General features: G+C 41.8%; 1 protein-coding gene across 2 annotated transcripts in view; it reads right to left on the bottom strand.

The window, feature by feature from the left end:
- LOC311002084 (RNA-binding protein with multiple splicing-like) overlaps positions 1 to 26,376 on the bottom strand; it is a 34,499-nt gene that overhangs the window by 6,655 nt on the left and 1,468 nt on the right. Inside the window, exons 2-7 of one of the 2 annotated variants that reach the window (XM_083993304.1) lie at positions 13,711 to 13,788; positions 12,546 to 12,584; positions 9,817 to 9,879; positions 6,537 to 6,687; positions 4,383 to 4,510; positions 1,474 to 1,537 (exon numbers count right to left, since the gene is read on the bottom strand). In XM_083993304.1, the coding sequence (XP_083849430.1) occupies positions 1,475 to 1,537; positions 4,383 to 4,510; positions 6,537 to 6,687; positions 9,817 to 9,879; positions 12,546 to 12,584; positions 13,711 to 13,788 (522 nt within the window). In that variant the 3' untranslated portion in view covers position 1,474. Of the gene's footprint in view, positions 1 to 1,467; positions 1,538 to 4,382; positions 4,511 to 6,536; positions 6,688 to 9,816; positions 9,880 to 12,545; positions 12,585 to 13,710; positions 13,789 to 26,376 lie in introns of both variants that reach the window. The other variant, XM_083993303.1, reaches the window with a different exon arrangement.

Below are 26,376 nucleotides of genomic sequence, written 5' to 3'. Positions count from 1 at the left end.
GTTCAGTTTGTCTGAAACCAGAGGGCGAGACAACATGTGCTGCTGCGGAGCTCATGAGCGGTTACGGTGGACTCGTGTCCCTCTTATTAGAAAACCAGCTGTGTTGTGTACTGTCTGCAGCTCCACTGAAATGAATTCATCTGTAATTTATTTTAAATAAAGCCCCGTGCTAATCGTTTTTTCTTCTTTTTTAATAAAGATTCATAAAAACGGCCCTTCCGGCAGTACCCAGGTACCTCGGCAGTTCATGGTGCATATTCCGCATTTAACGGCCTCGTGGAGCATCTCGTCCTCCGTCTCTCTTTTCTGTCCCGTCTTTTTCATAACCCTCCGCTGTGCGCTTTATCATAACGCAGAAATGCCAGAATGGGGATTTTTTAAATTAAAAAATGTATTTCATGCTGCCAGAGTTTGACAAAATGACAAACACACACTAATATCCACTGCGTGGTACCAACACTGTAATGGGACAATATTCAGTGTTTATTATGGCAATTCTTTTGGAGTGCGCACAAAATAATAAACTTCCCCTCACGTACGACAGCGATAAATATCACACGTACGTCTGGAGCACACCAATAACTTCTGAGCCTGCACCAAACTACTCAGTGTTTGCAATTTTAAATTTACTCACATTCATTTGTTTCAGTGGTTTAAGATCATTTGGGAAATGTATTCTTTAAGATCCTTTGGTTAAAAGTTGCTTTTTTAAATGAAATGAAATGAAATTATGGACAGAATGATCAGGAGGCTCTACAGCTCCTCTCAGCTCTGCTTGGCATATCAGCCTCTTGGTGCTTGAGCATATACCGAGTGACTTTCACCACTGGTTATAATCACTTTACCTATCAAAGCAGCCTATATTAGCATTTTAGTCATATTTGCTGAGCGCTACTCCGTCTGTTTTATTAAAACATCAGCATCGGAGCTCGTTTTACATTCTGTTTGACTCGCCCGCCTTTGATGCCTGAGATCAAGCATCACTTCAATGGGTAAAAGTCGAGCCTCTGTACCCCGTGACCTGAGCGGGGAGGGGGGAAATAATAATGGAGTATCGCTTTAAATCGCACCTTTCATCTCTTACGGTGACATGCGGCTGTTTTATTGACTGACTGGGTTCAACACTCCCACATTTACATCTAACAGGCTAATTTGTTTTGTGTTAGTGAGGAGTGTGCACTAATTAGTCGGTTAGTTCGGCCGTCAGCTGGATGAAGGTTTTTTTCCATGTGAGGTTCGAGGGCAAACCGAGGGCGCTCGCTTGACGCACACGCCACATGCACATGGAAGTAACACCCAGTGATATTCCCCCGACGTATGTTTAGCGAATATCTCTGCGGTTGTTTAAACAAGGTGTCATAACATTTACCAAAGTATTTTCGCGGCGCGGCGCAATGTACACTTCTTTGTCATAGCGGGGGCAGAGGGCTGACTGGCTGTGTGCGTTTTGTGTAAGACGTTACTCACACATACTTCAGCAGAACTGCCTGGACTTCCATCCCTGAGGAGTTCCATCTGCAGGTGGGAGCCAGCGAATCTAAACAAACACAATCACACATACATTAACACACAGGCACAGGCACAGGCACACAAATGATATGGACTATATACAGTTTATATTCATACAAGATCTAATGTATTGTATTATATTCAGTTTATTAACAAATTGTTGGACTTAAAGTGTGTAGCCTATCTCTCTGTATGACCATTTTTAAACATCAAGGATTTGTTTATTGCACATTAATAGAAGAAAACCTTAAGAAATAGGCTCTTTGTTGTTGAGAGTTAGAAGAGTGACATCATTCACTTGGCTTAACAACTGGACAGACGGATGGAAACAGAGGGAGGCATCTAACTGTGGTCGGTCCAAAGGTAACAAAATCCATAATTCAATATTTAAGGAGCTACATAGTTAACATATTTCATATAATTAGTTTAATTTCTACAAAAGACAACATATTGGATTTAACAGGTGCTTATTTGCCAGACAGTTTCTGCTCCTCTTCGGTTTAAATGCTAAGCTAAGCTAAGCTAAGGTATGCTAAACTAAACTAAGCTAAACTAAGCTAGCCGACTTTTGGATGTAGCCTCACAGTTCATGAACCAGCATGAGGCTGCTACAGTCAAAAAAAAAGGGAAAGTTGAAGTATAGCTCTGATAGCAGACACTGGTTTGTCTATAAAAAAGTTATTCATTACCAGCTGTGACGTCTTGTAAATTTCCACACTGCACAATCGCGGCTTTGTATTCAAATAAAATAAATGTAGGCTAACACAATTGAATTACTTCACTTTATCTTCCCTGATTTATTCCTTTGCAAACATCTCAGTTGCTACCTTTTACTAGCAAACCAACATTACTCTCGCTCCAGAGGATGACAGCAGTTTACAAACCTGGAGAGCTGAGCTAATGTGGACTGAAATTGAATTTGATCATTTACTATTGTGTGTGCTTGTTTATATGCCTTACATCAGCATGTGCACTAGGTCAGCAGAGGCTGCGAGATGCTAGCGAAGCCACAACCCCCCCAGTGAAATCACAGAGCCAGATTTTCTTTGAGTGTGTCAGTGTGCGCTCACATATCCGATGCATGTGGAAAACTGCCAGCTCGGCAGATTCAACTTGCACTCATTTCAAATTCTGACATCATCTGAGCTTCTGCTTTAGTGTCTTTGCTAGGGGCCTTTGCACTTAAACAACCTCAGCATCTGCATTATATATGGAAATATAGTCTGCATACTGTTGAGCAGAGGTAGCCTACAAGACATATACTGTAATACCGTAACATTTTGAGCTTAAAATACATCAAAGTAGGCCTACTGATGATGGATCAATGCAAGATTGAAAACTAATAAGGAAACAAATATCTAGAAACAGTATACTGAATCTAGGCCTAATACTGGGATCTTATCAGGGTCAGCCGGTACCAAACAGGCTGCATGAGTAGAACTTCAAGAGATCAATAAGGAATTCTTGTGTGAACTCACAGTGGAGCTGTGCAGATTAGAATACCTCAATAAACTGGATCATGTTTGGTGGAAAAAGGGGGATTTAATTAATGAAGTAGGTGATGATCAAATGATGATGCAAACCTTTTAAAGTGCTGAAGCTTTCATTAGTGTGAGTGTATGTGTGTGTGTTTGAGTAATTGGGATAAACAATAGTGACATGACATGATGAGCTGTTACTGATTCATGAAAACTGTAGGTTGTGGTATGTGAAGTTCGACCCTGGACGGATTTTTCATTAAAACGCTTCATGATCTCGAAACATTAACTTATACAACAATATACAACAATATGCTGAGTGTTTGGGTGCTGGGTCAAAAAGGTGAATTTGCTCTGCTGAAGTAAGTTCCTAAAAAGTTAAAATTATGACAGTGAATGTTTTTATTTGTCAAGATTTCAAAACCAAAGCAGGAACCCCTGCACACTTACAAAGATAATGTGATTTTGGGACGTTTATTTATGTTCTCAGAGTCATAAAAGTAGTGACTGGTTGCAATTTAAATTTATTTTCCACACCGTTTTGAATTTATGGGATCATCATTCATCATTTTTTCAGGTAATCTTATTATTTATATCTGTGTTTCAGTCAAACTCACTGACACCTTTCTTATGCTTTCTCTTGAACTGCACAGTGAGACATAAGAAAGGGCAACGGTTTGGTGAACAGTGCCATTAGTTTAGTTTAATTCAATTCCTGGAAGTTAATGGGATCAGGTAGCAGCTCCTCTCAGGAGAAGGGTAAAACAGCATTACACATTTGCAAAAATGGACTACACCCTGAAATTAAATATTTATCAAGTCACTAATTTCACTATCAATAAACTAATGAAATTATATCAATATTCCTTTCCTGCTGCGATAGTCCAAAGTTGAACATGACAAACAAGTATTTTAAAAATGGTAGTTTAAAGACGGTAATATTTCTGAACTTCCTCTGAACTTTCCTTTGCTTTGCTTTGCTTCAACCTCGTCCCACTTTATTAAGCTTGGACCACCATTCGCAGTAATGTGTGTGGAGATGTGTGGCAGACTCTTAAGAATAATAAAAAAATTCCCCCCAAAACCAATTTATCTCTTCAAAACCATTCAAGTCTAACCACTCGGTATTTGACTGCACTTATGCTTTGCAGCCAATTGGTTCTTTTGTGAGATTTGCAAATGACAGTGACTGGGTGGTGTGTGTGTATATGTGTGTGTGTGTGCTCTGGGGTGCATCTGTGGATGGAACAGACAAATGGTTTGAGGGGCTGACGGCAGCAGCTGTTTGTACGGAGGGCACGGGAGGAGGTGGGGCGGCGCCGCGGGTGGTGGTGGTGATGGTGATGGTGGTGAGGGAGGACGAGGAGGAGGGGGTGGGTGGGTTTTGCAGGTTACCTGAGCGTGGAGCGAGGAGGGGTAGGTGAAAGCGGGTGGGAGGGCCGGCGACAGCTCCGCCGGGTACAGCGGGTATGATGCCCACACGTCTGGGCTGCTGGGATATAGAGCAGGCACTGTGAGCTCATCTGTGGAAAGAAGAAGAGGAGGAGTGGAGTGAGGAGAGTGGCCAGTGGATGGGTGGGTGGACAGAGAAGACAGGGTGGAGGTGAATGGCAGTGGTGGTGGTGATGGAGGTGCACTAGAGGTGAATATCTAGTGAATATCTAGTTATCTGAAGTGACTTCCTCTCATTTCATTTCTTTATATCGGCTGAGAGTGAGCTAAACCCCGCCCCCAAAAAAAGACACCACGTAGCTTAGCAACTGTAACTTGTCACGTTGGCTTATGAAAGTGGTGTAAATAGCAGTGTAAATACATTGCTATACTACACAAATTGAAGTGATAGCAATAGAGTTTGCTACAGATATGTGAAACAGTCTGATTTACACTGTTTTAAAGCTTCATTGTAGTTTTAGCTGAATTAGCTAGTAACCCCTGTAAGCTAGCATCTTTCTGAAATGAAGAGTTACTTTGGGGGTAAATCTGGCACCTCTATCTTTTGTACACTGCATGTGTAATATGTAAGAAAGTGAAAGCTTCACAAGCCTAATAGCAGAAGCACCTGGGAGAACAGATATGCTTTCATAATATCACTATAGCTGACTTATTTCAGGAGAAAATGAGAGGAAACCATCTCAGATGAGATGATTTACTCACTGAGTCGAGTGTAAAGTCGCTGTGAAAAAAGAGCATAGTGCATGAGTGAAGAGATAGATGACAGTGCAGCGCGGTACAGAGTGTGTGAACAGTTTAAAAAAAGAAAAAGAAAAACAGCAACTCGTAGAAGAGACATCAGATAGCTGTGTAATTTAAGGAGAATTTCCCCCCCATGCTCTCTGTATCCTGGTTACTGTTCATCGCAGCATGATCAAAAAAAGAAAAAGAAAAAGACTGATTTGAACATCTCTTATCAGAAAATGACAGCAATTTCTCTCTCGACATGATTACGTCATGGTTTCATTAATTATTTCCTTCCATTTCCCACTGGGGCCTCAAGTACACACCCTTTCTCTGGCACAAAAAAAAAAAAAGATCCAAGATAAGAGCAGTGTAGTCATTTAGGAAGAATGTACAACCACAGCTGGCCTATGTTCAATTATCAATGAGTGATTATTGCAAAATCCTCTACTCCTTGGAAAAATATTAAACGAAATAGGGAGGAAAAAAAAAAGGAGAAAAGCTACATTCGCAAATTCCATACACGCCTGATAGTCAAAGGCCTTGAGTTCAAATTGTTGGACGACCACTAACAGTGAGCGTGTCCTGTTTATCTAACAGGGAACAGGCGTCATTTAGGGGAGAGCCCTAATCGGGTTAACTCATCATGCCAAAAGTGGACAAAATCTGATTTCAAAGACTTTTTTTCACAGATTACCAAGAAAAATGTCACGGCGCAGGATGATAATGTTGCATTGAGGACCAAACACAACATCGTTAAAGAAACAAGACAGGATAAAATCTTAGTATATGGCTGCCGCTGCACCACGTTGTATTTGCATTCTGCCTGGTGTCAACTACTTTCAGTCCTTTATCTTAACTTCTAAATATAAACTTCTCAATTACTCTGCTCATATTCTTCATGATGCTTGTTCTAATTTACATGTTTTTCTGTTTCTGAGCAAATATCAAATTGTGAACAAAACACTGCCCATTAAAATGTTCAAACATTCAAAGCCATTTCCAAGCTGCTGCTCTGCATCCCGATTTTATAACCCAGATGTTGTCTAGTAAAAAATGACCATTAAAGAAAATCTTACTGTGATTTTGTATCTATCTGGATGCAAAATGATCGCTCTGGGAAACATTAGCCCAGAGGACCAATGGTGTAACTTCGTCACTCAGTCAGCAACATTTGCATGTACGTATGTGCTCCTGTCCAACATCTAGCAGACACTCAATTAATGACAAAAAAAATCCTTAAAAAAAGCAAGCTGCTGTCCAGTCACCTCAAACAAGAGAAACTAACAGCAAAAGGAAGCAGCAGCACAGACAACACCCCCCCCCCCCCAAAAAAAAAAGTATTACGAGTTCAGGGACGGACGGTCTACTCACATGGGTCTCTGCTGATGAACTGTGGCCCCGGGCTCTGCTGGGACGGAGGGGGGTTGGGAGTGCCGACCAACTTGTTCTTGGCCATCTTGGTGTTGGCTTTGGCGAACTCCAGCCGCAGGGTCTGGGGGATTTCTGGATCAAACCTGACCCCCTGAGATAGCATGGAAAGATTTCTCAGAAAAATAATGTTCTACAGAGAGCTTTTCTGTCTTTTTAAAGTAAAATAGCTACAACAAAATAATCAAAACTGTATGTATTTTTGACAAAATCTGAAATGGCAAATACATATTTTATATCTGAGATGCATCGTGCTTTGTACAGTAAAGGTGCGCACCATCATTCAACAATCAAACTCACAACATCCCTGAGCTGCAACCTCCATTTCTTTAGTGTGGACTGCGGACTGTGTGGTTTCATGAAGTTCTCTCGAGTTTCTCTGAATCTCCCCTCGGCCCCACTGTAATCTAAGTACATTTTTTGGGCATTTTTGCCTTTATTGGATAGTATAGCTGGGGCCGACTGCAGCGAGGACTGTATAGCCTCTGTATATGGGGCGCCTGCTTTACCAACTGCGCCACACGACGCCCCTTACTGTAATCTTTGTATATATGCAGTTTCATAACATCCACAGATAAGAGGAGGATGATATTCGGTGGCAAGAAATCAGTTTGGCTCCTGTAATAAGCTATTTTGCAGGTATCCAAGCAACTGCATTATTTAACCCTGGTATTGAGGTTAACGTATTTAAGATTAAAGCATATTTTATGAGTTTTTTTTTTAAGTTTGAATAAGTTTGAATCAGCAACAACATATGTATCTGTTCATATCTCAGTCAAATATGACCTATGCTGAAAAGCTGTTTATATATAGTTCTTAAATTTGCCTTGTTTTTCTGAGAGGCTGGTAAAGATTATTTGTGAAATTTCACAACAAAGTGACTATAAGTCATGTGGCTTTGCTTTAATAAGCACCTGGAATGGGTAAATGATTTTGCTCACCACTGAAGTGAAGTAGTGGCATTATAGATTATTAAAAGCAATTATGTGATTTGCTGTCTTGTGCTTTGAAGTAGTGATGAAACTGACTAATTTAGACCATTCAGGAGTTGTTGGGAGTATTACGCACATCCTTTTCGCTCCTGCATCCTGAGTCTTGCTGTGCTGTACATTGTTTAAACGCCCAGAGGGAGCTGGCTGCAGTCTGGAATTGTCACCCTGTATACTTTTTATCGTTCGCTATTTCGCAACAGAATTTAGGAGAACATTTTCAGATGCTTAGACTTTGAAGCTCGCTATAAACAACTGACTGTGTGGATTGCGGTGTTATTCTGGTTCGGCGGCACGTGATGACGACCGGCGACTGAAAAGCACCGCCTGATGACACAAACCTGGCGAGTGCATGATGTCATTTATGCGCTCTGCTCTCCGCCGAACTCTGTGACTAATTTAATATCATGACATCAAACCCCCCCTCCCCTCCTTCCCCTCCTCCCCCATTCCCTGTGATATACAGAAAGCATCACTGCTTGAAGTGAGCCAGAAATATGGGTAAATTCTTCAGATACCGACGCTAAAAGCCCCCTGACATACCTTTCGCTCATGACAAGCCGAGTAAAGGTTGCTTTTCTCCCAGATCTACATCAAATATTTCCACATGTGCACTAGTCCAAGTCATTTCTCTTCTAAACTCCCTGAACTCGCCCTGAAGAAGAAAAAAAAACAGGGGAACGTGACATAAACAAAAAAAGGTCTTCTTCTCGCAAAAACAAAGCTGCTATTTGTTTGGTTTTCCTCAGAAGCTGCGATATAAGGAAGAATTTCACCAGCAAAAAATCCTTTAATTAACCTCATTTGATTGGCTGCAGGAGACCAGCAGGAGAAAAAAAAATGCAGGTCAGATCAATGGAGGAGGAAAAGCAGTCAAGAGTTAAAAGTTCTCCGCAGCGCAAGAGTGAGAAGATGTGAGGAAGGGGTTCTCGGCTCGTCCCCGCAGGCTCGGGCAAAGCTGAGCTGAAACAAGCGAGGGATGACTCCTCTCATGAAGGAGAGGGGAATTAACTAGGATTGCCTTGGCTCAGTGCGCTCGCAGCTTCTGCCAGTCGAGGCTGCAGGAGTATAATAAGGTACATGGGTATAATGAGGCCTGAGCGCATCTCTGTTTGAACCGTGTTAAATCTTTACCTTGAAATGTGTGTATTATTTTATTTTTTTTTAGCCTCTTAGTACTTCCTTTGCACTTTCTTTTGTATTGTTTATACCTAAAGTAATGGTGTTAAAGTAAGAACCAAGAAGTGTTCTCATACAGGCTGTTGATACTTGAGTGGAAATGTAACCAGCACTATCCCAACAGAAAAACAAATCCCTCTCTCCTACAGTTTCTGTCTTTCCCATATTTCAATATGCAGATAGATGTTTGCAAGTCTGGCTTATCTCCATATGACCCCTGGGATGTTGCTTTTCCCCCGAAAAACAAGAGCACTGTTCAATTCTCATCCCCGACTGAGCGATTCTATGGAAACAGTCTGACTATTGTTGGCTCATAATAAGATGATAATTTTTTATTTCCTTTCTTCAACTTTTTCCTGCTCGGCGTTTGATGTGTACCAAATATCTCCACATCTGAGAGCTGACAAGGCTGTGCTCGCGTTGCCACGGACCCACTTTAAGGAGGGTGATGAATCTGATCTTTTTCCTGCGACAACGAGATCAACAAATACTTAAGAAGCGATAGAAGGAGTGGTGTGTATCTAGACGGGAAAAAAATAAATAAAAAAAATAGGTGGGTGGATGGATGGGTGGGGTAAAGCTGTGTGAGAGCTGGTGTTCATTACAGTCTATCTATACTTTGTTTCAAGTGAGCTGAATAAAATCCTGTGAGGATGGGCTCTGTTTTATATTTGAATCTCCCTCATCAAGGCTTTCTTCTGAGCTCCATTCTGAAAAAAAGTGAGATTAAAATTAAACCCTAGATCAATATCTTCTATTTATATGTGAAAGAAGAGCGCATTTTCCTCCTGACCTTGCAGGATCAGCGGCAAAGCTTTGAGAAAAAAAAAATATATATATAATGCTTTATTTACTTAAAGACAAAATGTTGAAACATACAGTGTTTAGAGCTTCTCTTTCTAGATGTGAATGTAACGTAGAAATGTCTGGATCCCACCACCCCTCCGATATCAAATGCACGGAAAAGCAAAAAAAGATCCGAATCCGAGTCATCACAAGATATACTGGCGCTGAGCTGGTGCTTGAGAGGAGCGCGGCGAGGGCATGACACTTACGTTCAAGGCATTCTTAGCAGCCTCCGCCTCTGATCGACTGTCAAAGCTGACAAACCCCACTGGCTGGGGAGACAAGAAGACAGAACAAAAGAAAGAAACATGGTTTAAGGCAGAAAACTGAGTCTGCATTTCTGTCTGAGTGACATAGACATGTTGTTCTTTTTTTATATATATATATTTTTTTCCTCTATTTCTTATCATACCCACCCCCACCCTCTCTGTCTCTCTCATTCTGTTTATAAAGCTGTGGCGACATAGAGAGAAAGAAGAGAGGGGGGGAGAGAGAGAGGAATAGAGGCTGGATGCTTACTTTGTACGAGGAGAGTTCATCATTCGGCTCCCCTATGACCAAATACGGGCAATGTGAGAGCAAGAAAGTGCGTGTGAGTGAGTGTAAGAGAGGCAGAGAGAGAAGAGAAGAGAAGAGGGGAGGAGATGGGGGGGGGGGGGGGGGGGGCGCTGAAAAAGGAGAAGAGATTGAGAGAAAGAGGAGAAGAAAAATGGGGGGTCTTGAGAATCAGGATTTAGAGGTTAAAGGTGAGAATAAAAATGAAAGAAAGTGAGGGGGGGGGGAGGTAGAAATTGTTTTTAAGACCTTCCCGAACAGGCCTGTCAGAGGAAAACCCGTGCAATATATTCTTGTTCACATCTACTTCTTCAGCGGTGCTTGTTTATATTCTGGTGGCACGACTTGAGAGCCGGTGCCCTCAATGGTAAAGGTGAACGTCGAGCAAGAGGGAAAAGCAGCCGAAAGACAAGGATGCAGGTTCAGTTGTCAGATTTCTAACCGCTGCTGCAGACGTGAACAAAGAACACACTTTTTTCTCTTTTTTTTTTGTTGTTGTTGCGGTATGTGTATGTATCTGTGTGTTTGTGTGTTTGTGTGGATGGGGATGTTGGGAGGAGGTGGGGGGGGAGTGAGGAGAAAAAACGAAATCTCTAAACATGTCGCTCCCATGAGGTCGCGCTGCTGCGTGTGATCTGGAAAAGCAGTCTCGGGTTATGGGAATTTTGAACAAGTTGAGTGAAGAAGAGGAGGAGGAGGAGGAGGAGGAGGAGGAGGAGGGGGAAAAAGAAAAGAAGAAACACACACATACACACACAGAAAAAAAAAAAAAACATGGACTAAGTGAAGACGTCAGGAGGAGGAAGCGTAACGGGAATATAAATAGAAAGGGTCTGAGATCTGGCTCTTGCTATATATGGAAATGACTGCGTGCTCTCTGGACAGGAAGGGAGAGGGAGATCGATTGATTTACGTCGCCACTGTCATTGCCATTAGTCGGGAGGGGAGTCACTCAAAACAAAGCCCGAGGAATGTTGCACTGCACTGGTGCTCCGGCGCGGCGACCTGACTGACTGAACATAAGTATCGGCTGACGTTCGTCGCGTCGAAGTCGGCAATTATGAAGCTTTAAGAGTTCTGTAAAGAGAGGAGCAAAGTGCACGGAGAGGTGGCGGGCGTCTCACGTATTCATTAAACATGCAAAACCTGCACAGACCACATTTTCTAGATTAGGGTTAGGAAAGGGTCAGTGTACTGTAGCTTTTGGACTGAAGTGTAAAAAAAAGTTTCAGGCACTTGACTAGAAACTTACACGGGTTATTTTATCAACACTGAATTAATCAGCAAATGTTTTGAAAGCAAACTGCTCCCAGCTGTGATGTCACAGGGTCCTGGAGTACACCTGAACACCCCTCTACTCTCTCCGATGTGAGGATTTGCAGCTTTTTCTCTGTTGCATACATTGTAACTGGGAGGAATAATCAACTAATTGAAAGAATATTTGACAGCTGGATCAATAAAAACACTTGCAATCGCAGTCCAACCCCATAAGGTTCAGAAAAAACTCAATAAACATTACATTAACATTATTAGGATTACAACAGCTGTTACTGACAAAGCTTTAAAAAAAGAAAAGAAAAAAAAACAGGACCTAAATTTGTTAAAACTTGTAATGAGGTTTCGATAGGATGCAATCATAATGAAACACAAAAAGGGGAAATCCTCAACCACACAATGGGATTTTCACTCTTCCTGAAGAAATTTAACTACCGGGAAAAAAAAAGAGAGCTTCCCTTTGTTCTGAGTTTTAGAGGTATTACACTCGGCACATTCAATTTAAATCGTGCTAAACCCTTCTAATGAGCATGTCATGTCTTTATGGGAAACAGTGTAATGTGGTAATAAGTACACTGACATGAAGCTAAATTGCTTAACTCTGGATGTGGACACCTGCCAGCTGAGCTCATTTTCAGTCCTGCGCCCCTGGAGGGCAAAAAACTCAACCGTCAGTACCGCTCTTGTCAAAACGCTCGCTTTGACACCTCAAAATTCTTTTCCGTCTCCCTTCCCATCCCGGCACGTCCCGCTGGAGTTGACTGTCTGCGACTACAAGCATACTATCTCACTGCCAAAGGCAAGTTGGTGCAACACTTTTTTTTTTCCCTTTTCTCCCTCCCCCTCCCCCCTCAAATAAACTTTTTTTTTTCTTTCTATTCCAGGTACTTCCTAACAAAGACTGCTAATCCATCATCGTCAACAAAGCCGATAGCACCAAGGAGGGGGGTAAAAAAAAAATAGGACAGAGGAAAGACAAAGACGTGAAGGCGTTGATGAGCAAAGGGATTGCGTAATGCAAACAGCAACGGCATGATGAGAGACAGACTGATGGCTTCATTCATTAGTTTGTATGGAAACACAGTGCTCAGTGTGTCTTGTGGCATACCTGTTTAGAGGTGAGTTTTATCAAGGAGCCTTCATAGCCCTGAAACAAGAAAGGAACATGTCAGAAGTGTGAAAAAGTGTCTGCTGACAAAGACAAAAGTGCAATTTGATGCATAGAACAAGATATATAAAGGATTCTAGTGAGGAAAATGTTGCACAACACATTATTTCATGCAAAAATATTGAATAATAACCTATTTTTTTTCCAGACCAGGGGCTCCTGGCTGTTCCCCGGACCAAACTAAAGACAAAAGGTGGCTGAGCCTTTCAATCGCTGCCCCCCAGACTCTGGAATGCTCTCCCCCGGATTTAAGAGCCTCTGCATCAGCCAAAGTTTTCAAAGTGCAGCTAAAAACTCACCTGTTTCTACATACATTTGAATTGCACGTTACTAAATTATTGTGCCCACTGTCACTCTTATGATGCTTTATTTTGTTTTTCTCTGTTTTCTATTTGTATTCTGTGTTTTAAAATGTTTATGAAGCACTTTGTGACTTTGTGCTGCGGAAAGTGCTATATAAATAAAGAAAGAAGCATATACTTTTTAAAAATCATGTATTTTTTAGCAATGCAGAGTCACAACTGACGACAAAGATGAGCTCTTTCATGGGTCAAAGAGTTCTTATGAAGACCATATGGACTGGATTGTTATGTCTTACCTGATTAATGGAGATTTGCTGCTTTCAGCACTCATGATATAAACCATTTCCTCAGAGTACATACCATGCGCATTATCTAAGTGAGGGATTAGATGCATAGCAACTGTCCCATTATTCACCTTAACTGTGCCGCTCGGCACCGCTGAAGTGCGTTATTCTGTTAATCTGATGGTCCAGGGAGCTCGCAATATACAAAACACATTCACCTGAACTCAACTCTGGGACTCTGCTGCTGTCACAAAGTGAAGTTTCTTAAGTGAAGCAAAATAGCCCTGTTTTTGTATCACAGGCAGCGGGCCATTTTTCCATGAGACACGCACACACATAAGCTTCCCGTGGATCAAGATGTGATTGAACCTCGGCTTTAGGAACACAGACACTTGAACCTCGCGGGAGAGTTTCCATTGCCGTTTATTTCATCACCATTAATGGAGGTCCCATTGACTGTTGGAAAGAAAAGCGGCTAAGAATAGCTACAGCCCATCCATTTAAAACATACAAACATACCTTAAATGGTCTGAACAGGAGGTAGAGCTCCCGCGGCTTAATATCCAGTGGAAGCCCACTGACAAATAGCGTTCGGACCTGAGGAAGACAAGAAAGAGATCATGTATTTTTCATTAACCTCCACTGGTTATAAATAGCTACCTTGCATACCTGACAGTAAAGGATGAGGATATGAGGGAAGGACAATGAGTATAAGTTGAATAGCTCCCTAGATTGGCTTTTACAGTGAAAGAGACTTTTCAGATGATATGTATTTCACAGCAAACACACCCTATCAGTTCCTACACTAAGTGTACTGTTCTCTCCTGTTTAATCTATTGCCTGAGCTGTGTTTTATGGCAATCCTCCCTCTCACAGCTCTAGCCTCTGTTTTACATTTGAACTCTTCAACTTTGCAACTCGAGCTGGCATTGCTGGGGAATTACAATGTATATGTTTGCTAAGAAAGACTAAAGGAACATTTAAGTGTTTGTACTGAGTCACAGAGAGCGGGACCACATGGGGATGTAACAAGAGAGTAGCTCCAAATGTGCTTTCAGGCAAGGAAGTGGTTATTATGTCATGTTACAATGTGTGTTGACAGAGACGTAAAATGAATGCTGTGTAACAACACTGGGTGCAGTGAAAGTTTTAGGTTTATAAAAAGGACATTTTAGAAGTTTTTCCGAGGAAATCTCAGTCCACTGCTACTTTGCCAACAGTATAAGCTGCATATGTTACCTAAAACCTCAGTGTCAGCACTGAGAGATGAAAAATGTGAAGATGAAAAAGGTAGATGCCACTGGTGAGTAACAGAAAGAAGACAGCTGACAGTGGGTGTGCCGTGAGAGCGAACTCGTCTTATGCACTGCATGTAGCCTGCCGAGAAAAGGGATGAACTTGAACTATTGCTTTGGAAACTATGGGGAGAATGTACAAGAGAGTGCACAAGACAATAAGTGAGGGCTAAGCTGAAGGAGTGCAGTTCAGCAACATGTTTCTGAAGATCTGTCACTTAGGTGTCAAAAACAAGTGTCTAAATGGCAATGCAATGGTGCGAATAAAGACTTTAGGCCAAGAAAAAAATTAGAAAATAAAATTTTACTTTTTTTTTTATGTGCCCATCAAGCATGCCTGAATAGCTCCGATACAGTATCTGTCAATAAATAAGAATTCAAAAGCTACTAGGCTGAACTTAGCATAAATATAGGGGTTAAAGCTAGCCTAGTTGTGTGTAGAGATTGTAAAATCTACCCATTAGCTCTTCTTGAGTGGTCCAATTAACACATTATATCCTGCATGAAACCCTGTGGAGCTAAAGCGAGTGAATTCCATGCTTGCCTGAATGTGTTAACTTTAGCTAACAAGCTGCTAGCTTTAGCCTCATAGCCTAGTTCTATTTCTAACTAAAAATAAAATCTTTGTAAGTTTTTTCCCCCCAAAATCATTCCTATTTCTTAAAGAAACTGAAAATAGCATGAGGCTTAAAGCTATTTCTGAAAACGCCTGAAAACAGGGCTAAGAATTTCAACAATGCAAGTAGGCTACATTTAACACTTCTTTCACTGAGGTAATTGGGCAAAGCTGTTAATTTTGGCTCTAACGCCACTAGTTTTTGCCATGTCAGTCCTCATGCTACTCTGTTGGTAACCTGACTGTCCTGTCTGAAAAGCTTTGGGTGAACAGCAGGTACATCTTTCAGTGTATGCAGACACATTAGCGCCAGCGCCAGCACTTAATAAACACGGATGTAGCTGCGCTGGAAGACACAGGTGCTGAGATGCCCTGTCACAGCTCATGAATGCAGATCTGGTTACATTTTGCAGGCGAAAAAACGGGAAATTTTTATTTGTTGCATGTAATTGTAGATGTGTCTGTCCTTAATAAAGGGCCACTCCAGGAAAGAGTTGTTAACACAGGTATTTCTAACTATAAACCAACATGTGTCTCCTATTAACACAACAGCTTTCTTTCTTTTCTTTTTTTCGTGTGCTTAAAAGCTTTACAAAACAATGAAAAAAAATATTTCTTTTTCCAGTATTGTAGCACTGAGATGGGGCAGATATAATAATAGATTAAAATGTGTTTACACAATTGTATTATCTCTACAGGCCCTAATCACGCCTCCTACCTGGAATTATCACCTAATTAAAGTTGGCTTGGTACAGGAAAATAATTGCTTTAGTGCAGAGGAGGCATCAAAATCGAACAGTAGACTGTGTGCATCAGACCTACTACCATTATCTCCACCTTTTCGCACCAACATCAATACTGCAATTGTGGATTTGGATGTATATGCGCTTTAACTATTAACCCAATACTATTTAAAGCTGAATTCTGAATAAAACCATAGGTATGCAGTTACACGTAGTGGATTCAGAGCACCCAGATTCATTAGATAGTGGAATCACAACTCCGGGGACAAAGGAACTGCTGAACTAACACTACACCTCATTCCCACATGTAACCTGATACGCACCACTGATGCCAAAGTCAGAGCAACACACAAACAAAGGAGCTTAGCAACTGGGGGGGGGAGCAATAGCCGCTGAGTGCCAAACCGACCATCCAGCCAAAAAAAATCTCACCTCGGCGACTTTCTCACCTTCACTCTTATCTTATCTGAGCCGAGCTGAACCCTGCAGGCCCATCACTGGGCTCTGTCTGCGGCAGGTCTGTTTAAATAAACTCCACTGAGGGCCACCTTATATGGACTTAACAAGGGAACAAAGAAGTCAGGGCAGGATGGTATCAATCAGACAAAAGCAAGGGCAGTTACTGACAGCTGCTGAGGCTGAAAAACCTACGTGTGGTGGGAAAGATTCAGAAGATGCTGTAAAGTAAAAATCCAAAAGGTATTTGAGGAGTAGACAGGAAAAGAAGTCATTTTTTTAAAAATATTTCTCTTTAATTTCTAACTTAGGCTTTGCTTTCACTGTTGTTTTGGCTGCTCTTGTCATCGTGGACATAACTCTTGTCGAATCTGCACATGACCACAAAAACGGGCCAAAACAACATCAGAGGGGAAAGATCTGCTGCTGCTGCTTGGCTGACAGATTTATATTTCACCCTTACGTGTTGTTCCTTCACTTCATGTGGATACAATTTGAAACTTAACATCAGGTCATCACAGCCAGACACAGACATCCAGGGTGTAAACTTTCATTTAAGGTTGTGATAATAATAGTAGCATTGATGTATTTTTGGATACAATCATGTCTGTCGACTGAAACTTGATTGCTGATATTTTCCCCAACTTAGGCGCACATGTTAAGAAAATCATCCTTCCCCTTGCCAAGCTATCGAAGCCCCCCATCTTGGATTTAGCTCCCGTCTTATGTCACGAGCCGAACAGACACTTGAGATGTGGATGTGCCGCACGAACCCGGATCAACGCACACGACAATGAGAGTCCTCGGCGCGCTCCTAACAATGGGACATTCTTGGCCGCGTCGCACCTCATTCCTGAGACTTCCTGACGTCAGCTGTTGTGATATATGATCGTTTTTCGCCGTGTGTCCGGTGTGGAGTCGACTGCACATGCTGGATACGGGGGGGGGATGATTCACAGGCAAATGTGTCAACAGCTCTCTGTTGCAGACATCTGCTGTTGATTACAGTATCAGTCGTTATTTATGTTGCTTTGAGGCATGAGGCTGGAAAAAAAAAGACGCAGAGAGTTATAAGTGCACTGCCACCAGGTGAAGTGAGATATCAAGATTTCATGATGTAGTAAACTAAACTAAACTGAAGGTCAAAGCCGGAGGTTGAGCGGATTCTGCAGATGTGTAAAAAGTAAAAAAAAAAGATAAAACCCTCTGCAACTGTTTTATTGGGTTTTAGAGACATTGTTTTATTGGTTTCTCGTGAGTCTTATAGCTTCATTTCCATAGTGTTGAGTGGACGGTTACGGCCCTTTTGAATCATTGACCATTTATGGCGTGCTCACACACACACCAACATGCAATACAGTGCTTCAATCAGAAACAGCGGTCCCTATACCTATCACAAGCCAGCTGTGTACTTCACAGCCGGCGTACCAGCGCAGTTCCTTGGCAACGCCTTAGCGGAGCACAGCAGAGCGTGGAGCCCCAGGCCAAAAACATCAGATCCTATTAAGGCCACTTCTGCAGCAAGTCCCAGGGGATCAATGCACCTCTTATCAAACAGCCCTGACTCCACAAGCCCCCGGATGAGGTCATCACCCTATTGATACTCTATCATTGCACCTTGCAGGTTTTTTTTCCCGGTGCCACCTAAGGTTGTACTGTAGAAGCATGGGGGGGTCAGAGGTCTGCGCTCGCAACAATACTCAACAGTTCCAGTTGAGGTGTTATCATAAAGGATAATTGTGGTTTATTACCGGTGAGATAACATTGTGCTCACCAAAGTAAGTATTGGGGTGTGGGAACTGGAGCTAAAACTAACAATTGTTTTCATCTGCGTTTCATCTCTGTTATTTTCGCAATTAATCAGTTTGTCTATAAAATAAAAAAAAACCTTGTGTTTACCATCATGTCTCATATGACTGAGAAAAGCAAAGATTGCCATCGTTTGATGAAATTGATTAAAAACACATTGTAGTTATCCAATCTTTTCTGGCTTGTTTCTACCCTTAATGCGAATAAAGAGACACTGTTACGCACAACTAAAAGTGAGCTCACCAAAATGTGCAATGATCCCTCAGTGGGAGTATGTTGAATCAGGAAGTTGATGGAGGTTTATGATGGATGGGCGGCATCAATAAACATATTGATGGCCTTTGTTTTAACCTTCGATGAACCTGCAAGTTCGGTTCACACCTGCGTGATCATGTGACCGCTTGTGTTTCCTGCTCCGTCAGAGTCGTTTAATTCTGAGATTCTGAAATCTCAGCAATTAACTTTGTTACAACTACCGACAGAATCGTTGTCAAAGTTCAAGCCGTAATAAGCCGGCGCTGTTCTTTAAATGAGCCAGATGAAGGAGAGAAATAACAAAGGATGATAAATTTAGTATGGAGCAAAAACATCTGGTATTAAAAATACCAGATACAGAGTGATGGTTTTAGAGCTTTTTAAATGAAATGTCACAAAGAGGAAAAAAACCTCACTTAGGCTCTGAAACAAAGAGACTATCTTTCCACCAAAGCACCTTTCCACTATCAAATGTCAAGAAGCTCAAATAAATAAAATAAAAAACTTTAAGTAATCCCAGAACCTCTTGATAGCTGGAACAATGTGTGACTGGAACACCATTAAAAACTTAAATATTCAACATTTCCTCCAATGCAGCCTGCAGTTTGTCAGCCATTAGGAAGTGGCTCGATCTGTCACATTAAATGACGTAGTAAATTCCTCATGTGTCATTTATATTCAACTTGCGTTATAGATTTAATATAACTAATGCCTGAAATGCACTGCGACTTTCTCTGATATTTGCTGGGACTTTAATTGAGAGCTTTTTTGACCGTCCATTCCGGCAGGAACGAGGGACACGACCTTGGCGCGATGTGAGATTAGTATGTGTTTCTTTCTCCGTCCCCCTGTGTGTGTGTGTATGTGTGTGTCCGACAGCCAAGTTAATAGATACAAGTCCTTCAAGCCAGATGTGGCAGGACAGGACACAGCTCTAAACTTGAAGCCTTGAAAGACACAGTAAAGTGGAGAGCAAGTGCATGCACAGTATACAATGCTGCACAATGTTGCAATTACCTGTGTATGAACCCCCCCCCCCCCCCCAAAAAAAAAACAAAACAAAGAAGCTCAGAAGAAACTGTTCCTTGTACATTCGCACTAGTGAGCTTCAAATCCGCACGCAAGTCGTTCACTGTGCCCGGGTGAAAATCAAAGTCTACCTATAAGCGCATGTGAGCTCAGGGCGAGCTGAGTTTTCTTGCATCAGTTGAGTGTCACATTATTAAAAGCAGTCTGGCTGACAGACTCCCACACTGCTTTGCTATCTTAGTTGTCGCTGATCTGTGTCGGCATGGCCTTCCATCATTCCCTCAAGTGTTTTTTTACTTTATTTTTCCAGCATCTTCCTTGTCGGAGAATGTGAAGAGTGAGAGACCGCAGGGCCCGAGAGGTGTCGGATGCCCATAAATGGATGACCACATTTGTCTGTTAATCACTGGGGTTCGAAGGGTCAAGTTTCACATTCGGGGGGGAAGAGGTCGCAGGCTAAGTCCGCCGCGTTATTGTGGAGGTCAGAGGTCAACTGTGAGGTTGAGCACACTCCAAACATCACGGCCGAGTCGTGAAAGGAGAGTTCCTTTGTTTTTCCCCCCACCCTCCCTCCTTCCCTCCCTGCTCGCACAAGTGCTTTTGAGCAACAATTACGGTCTCGGTAAGGGTCTGTAAATGTTCCAACGGGTTAACCTTTAAAAGACATTTAAAACAAATGACCTAGGAAAAGCAAGTAAGTGCACACTACGCAATGTTTTTTCCTTCTCTTGCTTCAGGAGTAGTTTCTTCCTTTCTCTCTCTCTCTATAGCAGTTTCCTTTTGTCTAAAATGAAAAGTTAATGACACATACATGCTCTTTCTTTCTCACCAGCCATTTCGGACTTCAGCAAAAAAAAAAAAATAGAAAAAGGCCCGAAGGTCATCTGGATGACGTACGGGAGAGAAGGCCGACCCATTCACAGATTGTCAGCTACACATCAGTTTGACTCCTTGGCTGTCAGCTTAAGAGTTCATCACAGTCTTACATACTAGTTTTTCCCCTCTCTCCTTCCTGTCTCTCATCTGATGAGTCTTGATGAATGTACTTAACATTCCAGTGTTCATTAACGTGAACTAATCGGCTAAGTCTGTGTCAGCCTTCCCTGGGCTCTCCTTTGTTGCCGCTTGCCCAAGTGGACATCTTAAACTTGTTTGGTTTTGAGGTTGGGTGGGCAGAGGGTAAGTGTCCTGTGCCAGTGGAAAAAAATGGAAAACAGTGGGTGCTCTGTCATCCTTTGTGTCTCCACGAGGAAACCTAAGCCTGCTGCTGCTGCTATGTTGTTTCCTTATGGGATAATACAGCTGTTCTCTTGTGTTTTTCATAGACAGCACTTGACGATCCCATGTTCAGGGTTGCCAATGGTGATTATTGTGTTATCAGTATATCAGTCTATAAATCTATCATGAAATGTAAAAAAAAAAGCAAAAAAAAAAAAAAAATTCCCGTAGCTCATGTTCATGTCTTGCCATTGTGTAATTCTACTAAAAAACTACTAAGTAGAGTAATACGAAACAGAGAAAAGAAACATAAACAAATCTGGGATCAGCAGATGTTCTTCATGTTTGGCTTGATACTTTTTTTTTTTTTTTTTTGTCCAGTGATCCAAGGATTTGTTTTTTGTTTTTTTTAAAGCAAGCCTTTCTAAGTTCGAAAAGGTGAAATTGTAAGCGATTAAGTGCAATCTTTCTGTGTGCATGTTTCCCACAGTCCTAAGTGACATTTCACATGGTTTGTTTTGTCTGATTGGTCATCCTAAACCCAAAGATTCAGTGTACTGTCATATGTGATAAGGAAAAGTATAAAACCTTCATATCTGATGAAGAGCAAATGTTTGGATTTACTAGTAAATGCTTTAAATGAAGCCTATCACATTTGGATCTGATTAGTGTCAATTGGACTAATTGTTTTGGCTCCAGGCGAACTGTACTGTATTGTAATGGAAGAATATAATTCCTACAATAAGGATTTTTTAATTTTCTGCACATGGGATTTATATTACAGCCTTCAATGGGCGATGTAACAATAAAATTGCCCCAGTTTGGGCATTTAAGGGCTAATTCACTGAGGCCTCTCTTCAGACTCTTTCAGTTTGGAGCTTGGTGCCACCTTTTCAGACGAGTCTGGAGCAGTCTGACCTTGGACAGCCAACGCTGACCAGCCACTTGAACGACTATTGGCACACAGATGGGCTGTCGGACAGACACGTTTCTCCTTGCTGCCATTCATCCTCGCTCGCCTCCTCCGTCGTAAGGGCTCTCTCTTCCTACAGTATGACCATAAACGGCTCTAGCGCTCAGAGATCTCAGGGTCGCGCTTTCAACGTATGGGCCGATAAGGGAGTGTCCACTGGGATTAAAATGGGTGCGAGGGAGAGAAAGAGAGAGGGAGGGCAGGAAAAGAAAGAAGGGAGGGGTAGGAAAGAGGAGAAGAAGAGTAGCAAATCATAAGCAGTGCCAGGGTGGAGGGAGAGAAAAAGGGAGGAAATAGCATGAGAACGAGATAAAGAGAGAGAAGGAAGAAAAAAAGGGTGGGACGTAGGAAAGGACGGAGGGAAGGAAATGAAGGGGAAGGGAGATAAAAATGGAGAGAGAGAGGGCATGAGAGGAGGAGGAGGAAAGCTGAGGGGGTTAAAGCACAAAAAACGAGATGAATTTTTAGAATTAGTGAAAAGCATGCAGAGCCTAAGAGGAGTGTGAAGGGAGGTGTAAAGAGAAACAGAGGTGAGATAGTGATCAGTGTAAGGTGGATAATTATAGCTTGTGAGTAAGCGATATTAAGTGGAGGTGAGTGAACAAGCACAGAAATGCGGGATGACAAAGCAAGACAAGATGGCTGACGCTCTCCAGGCACATAGCTCACATTTCCTTCCGTCGCGCGGTATATCATTAATTACAAAGAAAACTCCCAGTTGACAACTGAGGCCTTTTTAACGGAGACAGCGCCTCTTTCCCTCACTCCTGGTCACTTTTAGTAGTTTTATACTGTATATATATAGCTTCAGACATTTATTTAAATATCCAGTGCGATTCTTTAACGCCGCCTTTTTTCTTTTCTTCTCACATCAGTTTAGCAGGCTCCTTTGCCAGCCGTTCCTGACGCTAAGCCTTGTTGTTGTCTTTTCAAATACCTCTTGTCGCACAGCTGACAAATGGCTAAGATAAGATGACAATTCCCCCGGCGCTTTTATAAATAAACTCCAACCTATCAGACGGGTAGATGGGACAGGGTTTTACTGCATGTGCAAGCCTGTATAGGTTTTTTTTTTTTTTTTGTCTGTACTGAATACTTCATGGTATAGCTGTGTTGTTGTTGTTTTTTATGATGTTATTTTACACTCCACAGTCTTAATTTAGAGTGAATCAACGTGAACAGTGTCTTCAACAATCCATGAGATTAGATTCTTTGTATGTTTTCCCCATTTGCCCTATCATGGCCACTTTACCTTCTAAGCTCCCCTCCGGTAACGTTTCATGTCACAGAGCGTTAATATATCTGCGTGCCCTTTTCATAGATACATGCACACGTAGAGACCACACACACGCACACACATATACACACATACGCCCACGCCACTGTGCTGCAGCCCAGCGTGGCCTCCCTCTGCTTCACAGTGCTTCTCCAGCAGCGGAGCTCCCCACCTACCATCTCTCCATGGAAAAGGTCACGCCGGCCACATGACCTGTTATCTGAAGAGGAACCTGGTGGAACCCCGAAGCCAGCGAGCCACAATCCAATTACACCCCAGGGAGATATGCCACATTTGCTGAACTCTGCTTGAATGATATTCTGTTTCTCTTTGGGGCGCTTGTAAAGATCCACTTACATGTTTATGGTCAACCGAGACCTCGATGAAACAGATGTCTGACAAGGTTCGAACTCCAGCTGTGCTAAGACTGTTTAACGAAAGAAAAACTGTTTTATTGTGAATTTTCGTTTCAAGTCGAGGAACGGTTCCATCCTGTGGAGGAAACAATAAAAGCATAGATACTCTGCGTTCAGTCATTTGTCAAAAATGAGTTGCGGTTTCACAGTGGACCTCCTGCATTGGCAAGGCTGGGCAAGTCTCGGCTTAAATAAACATGAGTTAGCTTGAGGGAAACTGACGGCAAAGAGGCTAAAGGTCAAGCTCAGTCGGGTGACTTGGTTAGCTATGATGCATTCCATTTACTCCCGACCTGTGCTGCTTGTCTTCACTGTTTTCTCTATGAAATGATCACTATGCCACTTCAACTGCTGTTTTTTTCCTATTTGGTCTGTAAAATGTAAGAAAACCGTTACAAAACAGGACATATCAATTTTCCAGAGCATCGTCTTGCCTGTTTTGTCTCAGTTCACTCACAGATACCATAAAAAGAGAAAAGAAGCAAATTCTTATATTTGAGAATCTGGAAGGAGCAAATCTTTGGCAGTCTTTGCTTAATAAACGACTTAGATGATTAATGGAATGATTAATTACTTAAAATTTGGACTGCAGTGGGTGATTAATCTACTGATTATGTCCTTGAATAATAGTTTGATGTCTAAAATCTAAAATAGAGACACTGTCTGAGGCCCAAGGTGATGTATTCACATAGTTTGTTTTCTCTAACCACTAATCCATAAGCCAAAGGCTTTCGCTTTAAAAAAAACAACAACTTTTGGAGCACTGGGTTTGTTCCTTCACTGCATGCGCTCTTGTCATAATATGTTACCTTCCTGATAACACAAATGCGCCTGGAATTTGTCACCTCGCCTCAGTCTTTATGACTGTACTTCTTATGACTGTCTCTCCAGTTAAAAAATGAAGAAAACATCCACAGAAAATATATTCAGCTCTTCTCCTGACAGCGACTTCCAATTTTTTTTTTTTTTTTTAAAGAAAAATCAAATCTACACTCCACTTCTTCTATCTCCATACAAGGCCTGGAATCCGCAGCTTGACATTAACCACGTAAGAGACAGCGTGTCACCTCGACTGCATCAGTAGCCGTTGAGTGCCACAGTATGTGAGAGCATCCAGAACACCCGATAAATAAAGCTTATCAAACCAGTCCGCGAGATTAGATGCTGCCGGCCCGGGGCCTGAAAAACCTGCATACCTCGCCCGCAACAAGACCATGTTTGGTGAGCAGTGGTCCACAGAAGATAAACATTAAGCATCGTCGAGCTTTGGTGTACACTGATGATGCCGTGTGAGGTTGAGCAATGAAGCAGGCATGAGAAGCCAAGCTCGCTACGGCGCTTTACTGGTGCGAATCAGTGATCCATTGAGTCACATACTACACTGTGCGAGAGTGTGTGAGTGTGTGTGGGTGGGGGGTGCTGCTGTTGTTCAGCATGTGAGAGTCATACCAGTAAGGTTGTTAAACTTTGGCTCTCATAAGGTCTTTAGTTTATGGTTACTTTAGTGTTGTTCAGCACAAAGCTGTTTGGTATTTTTACATTTACTAGTTTTGGAAAGAGGAACTTGGTGAACGTTTCGGTTCAGGGGTTAAGAAGGGAAAAGTTGAAAAAAGAGATGTGAAGTTAAAGTCACTTCATCGCTGATAAACAATGTCATATCTCACTTGAATTAAACACTTCTTTCGTAACAAGATAGACTAAACTTTGATGTTGATGCGTCATCATGGAAAAAGCCAAACTCACATCCTCTTCCATTTGTGTGTGTTTTTGTGCATACACTCTCACCTGTGTACAAAAGTGCATGTTGTGTGATTGCAGTGTGATTGTAAATGTGCTACAGTCTCCCCGAGACCTTGCTCCCCTGCATACAACACACGCCATTACAGCAAAGATAAAGTGCTGCTGTCTAAACTCACGTTAATTCACCTGAGTAAATTTAAGTCCCTGCCGGTCTGGATGGCTTCCAAACATTTCCACGACCATTAGGTTCCTCTGGCCATTTCTCTCTCTCTGTCTTGATGTCTGACTTTTACACAATGCAAGAGACACAGAGCCTCGTCCAGTCTCCTCTGCTTGAATTCAAAGAATCTTCTTAGGTTTATTTATCAAACAAAGAGACAAACAGCAAATTAACTAACAATTATTCTCTTTTTGACTAATATGCTAGTTGTATCTGCATTAATCAATTACTTATTTGGACTGTGAAATGTCAGAAGACAGAGTTACTTCTCCACAGAGTCCAAGGTGACATTTATAGATTGCTTATTTTGTGACTGATAACTCAGTGTGGCAAATCCTCACATTTAAGACAGTGAAATCAACAAATGTTATGCATTTCTGCTTCAAAAGAATACTGAAATGAATCGTCAATTAACAAAACAGTTGCCTAAAGTGACCGAAACACTGATTAATTGACTAATCATGTTAGCTCTAAAACGATGCCGTGTTGAGGGAGTGGAAAATAACCAGATAATTAACTATGATGAAAATGATATTGACGCAAATATGTGTGGAGCCACGTGGTGCTGGCTCCAGCACTCAAATATGGGAATATGTGTTTGTATCTTGTGTCATACAAAACCAAACATTTTCAGACGTCACCTTTCACTTTAAGGACTTGTGAATATTCAATAATGACAATAATCATCAGTTGCAGTTGTATGGTCAGGAGCTGGTCCAAAAAACAGCCTGTGAAATATTTCTGTTGCAGAACTGGATTTTGAGTACACAAGGTCAAAAGTTGAGTGGAGCTTAAAACCAAAACTCTCCATTAAGTTTCCAAGAAGTCAGTACTTGAGTCTCTACCTCATCTGTGTGGTGCTACAGTAACTCTTTGCATCCATAGTAACCTCAGCAGTCGACCAAATATGGTATTACATCAGCCCGGGCATGTTTGGCTATTCAGTTACAAAGTGATGAACTGTACAGTACACATTGAACCTTAATCAAACTGCTCCAAAAGAAATATCAGATATAATCAAATATACCTTTCTTACATCACTTTGTGTGGAGTGTGGAGCTCTGAAATAACAAGTCTGACGTCTGAATAGAAATATTTCCATGCCGGGGAAAATCACCTCATGCAAAGAGAACCGCTAT

Source organism: Trachurus trachurus, assembly GCF_905171665.1.
Source record: "Trachurus trachurus genome assembly, chromosome: 18".
NCBI classification, from domain to species: Eukaryota; Metazoa; Chordata; class Actinopteri; order Carangiformes; family Carangidae; genus Trachurus; species Trachurus trachurus.
This window is presented reverse-complemented; position numbering and strand designations above follow the sequence as displayed.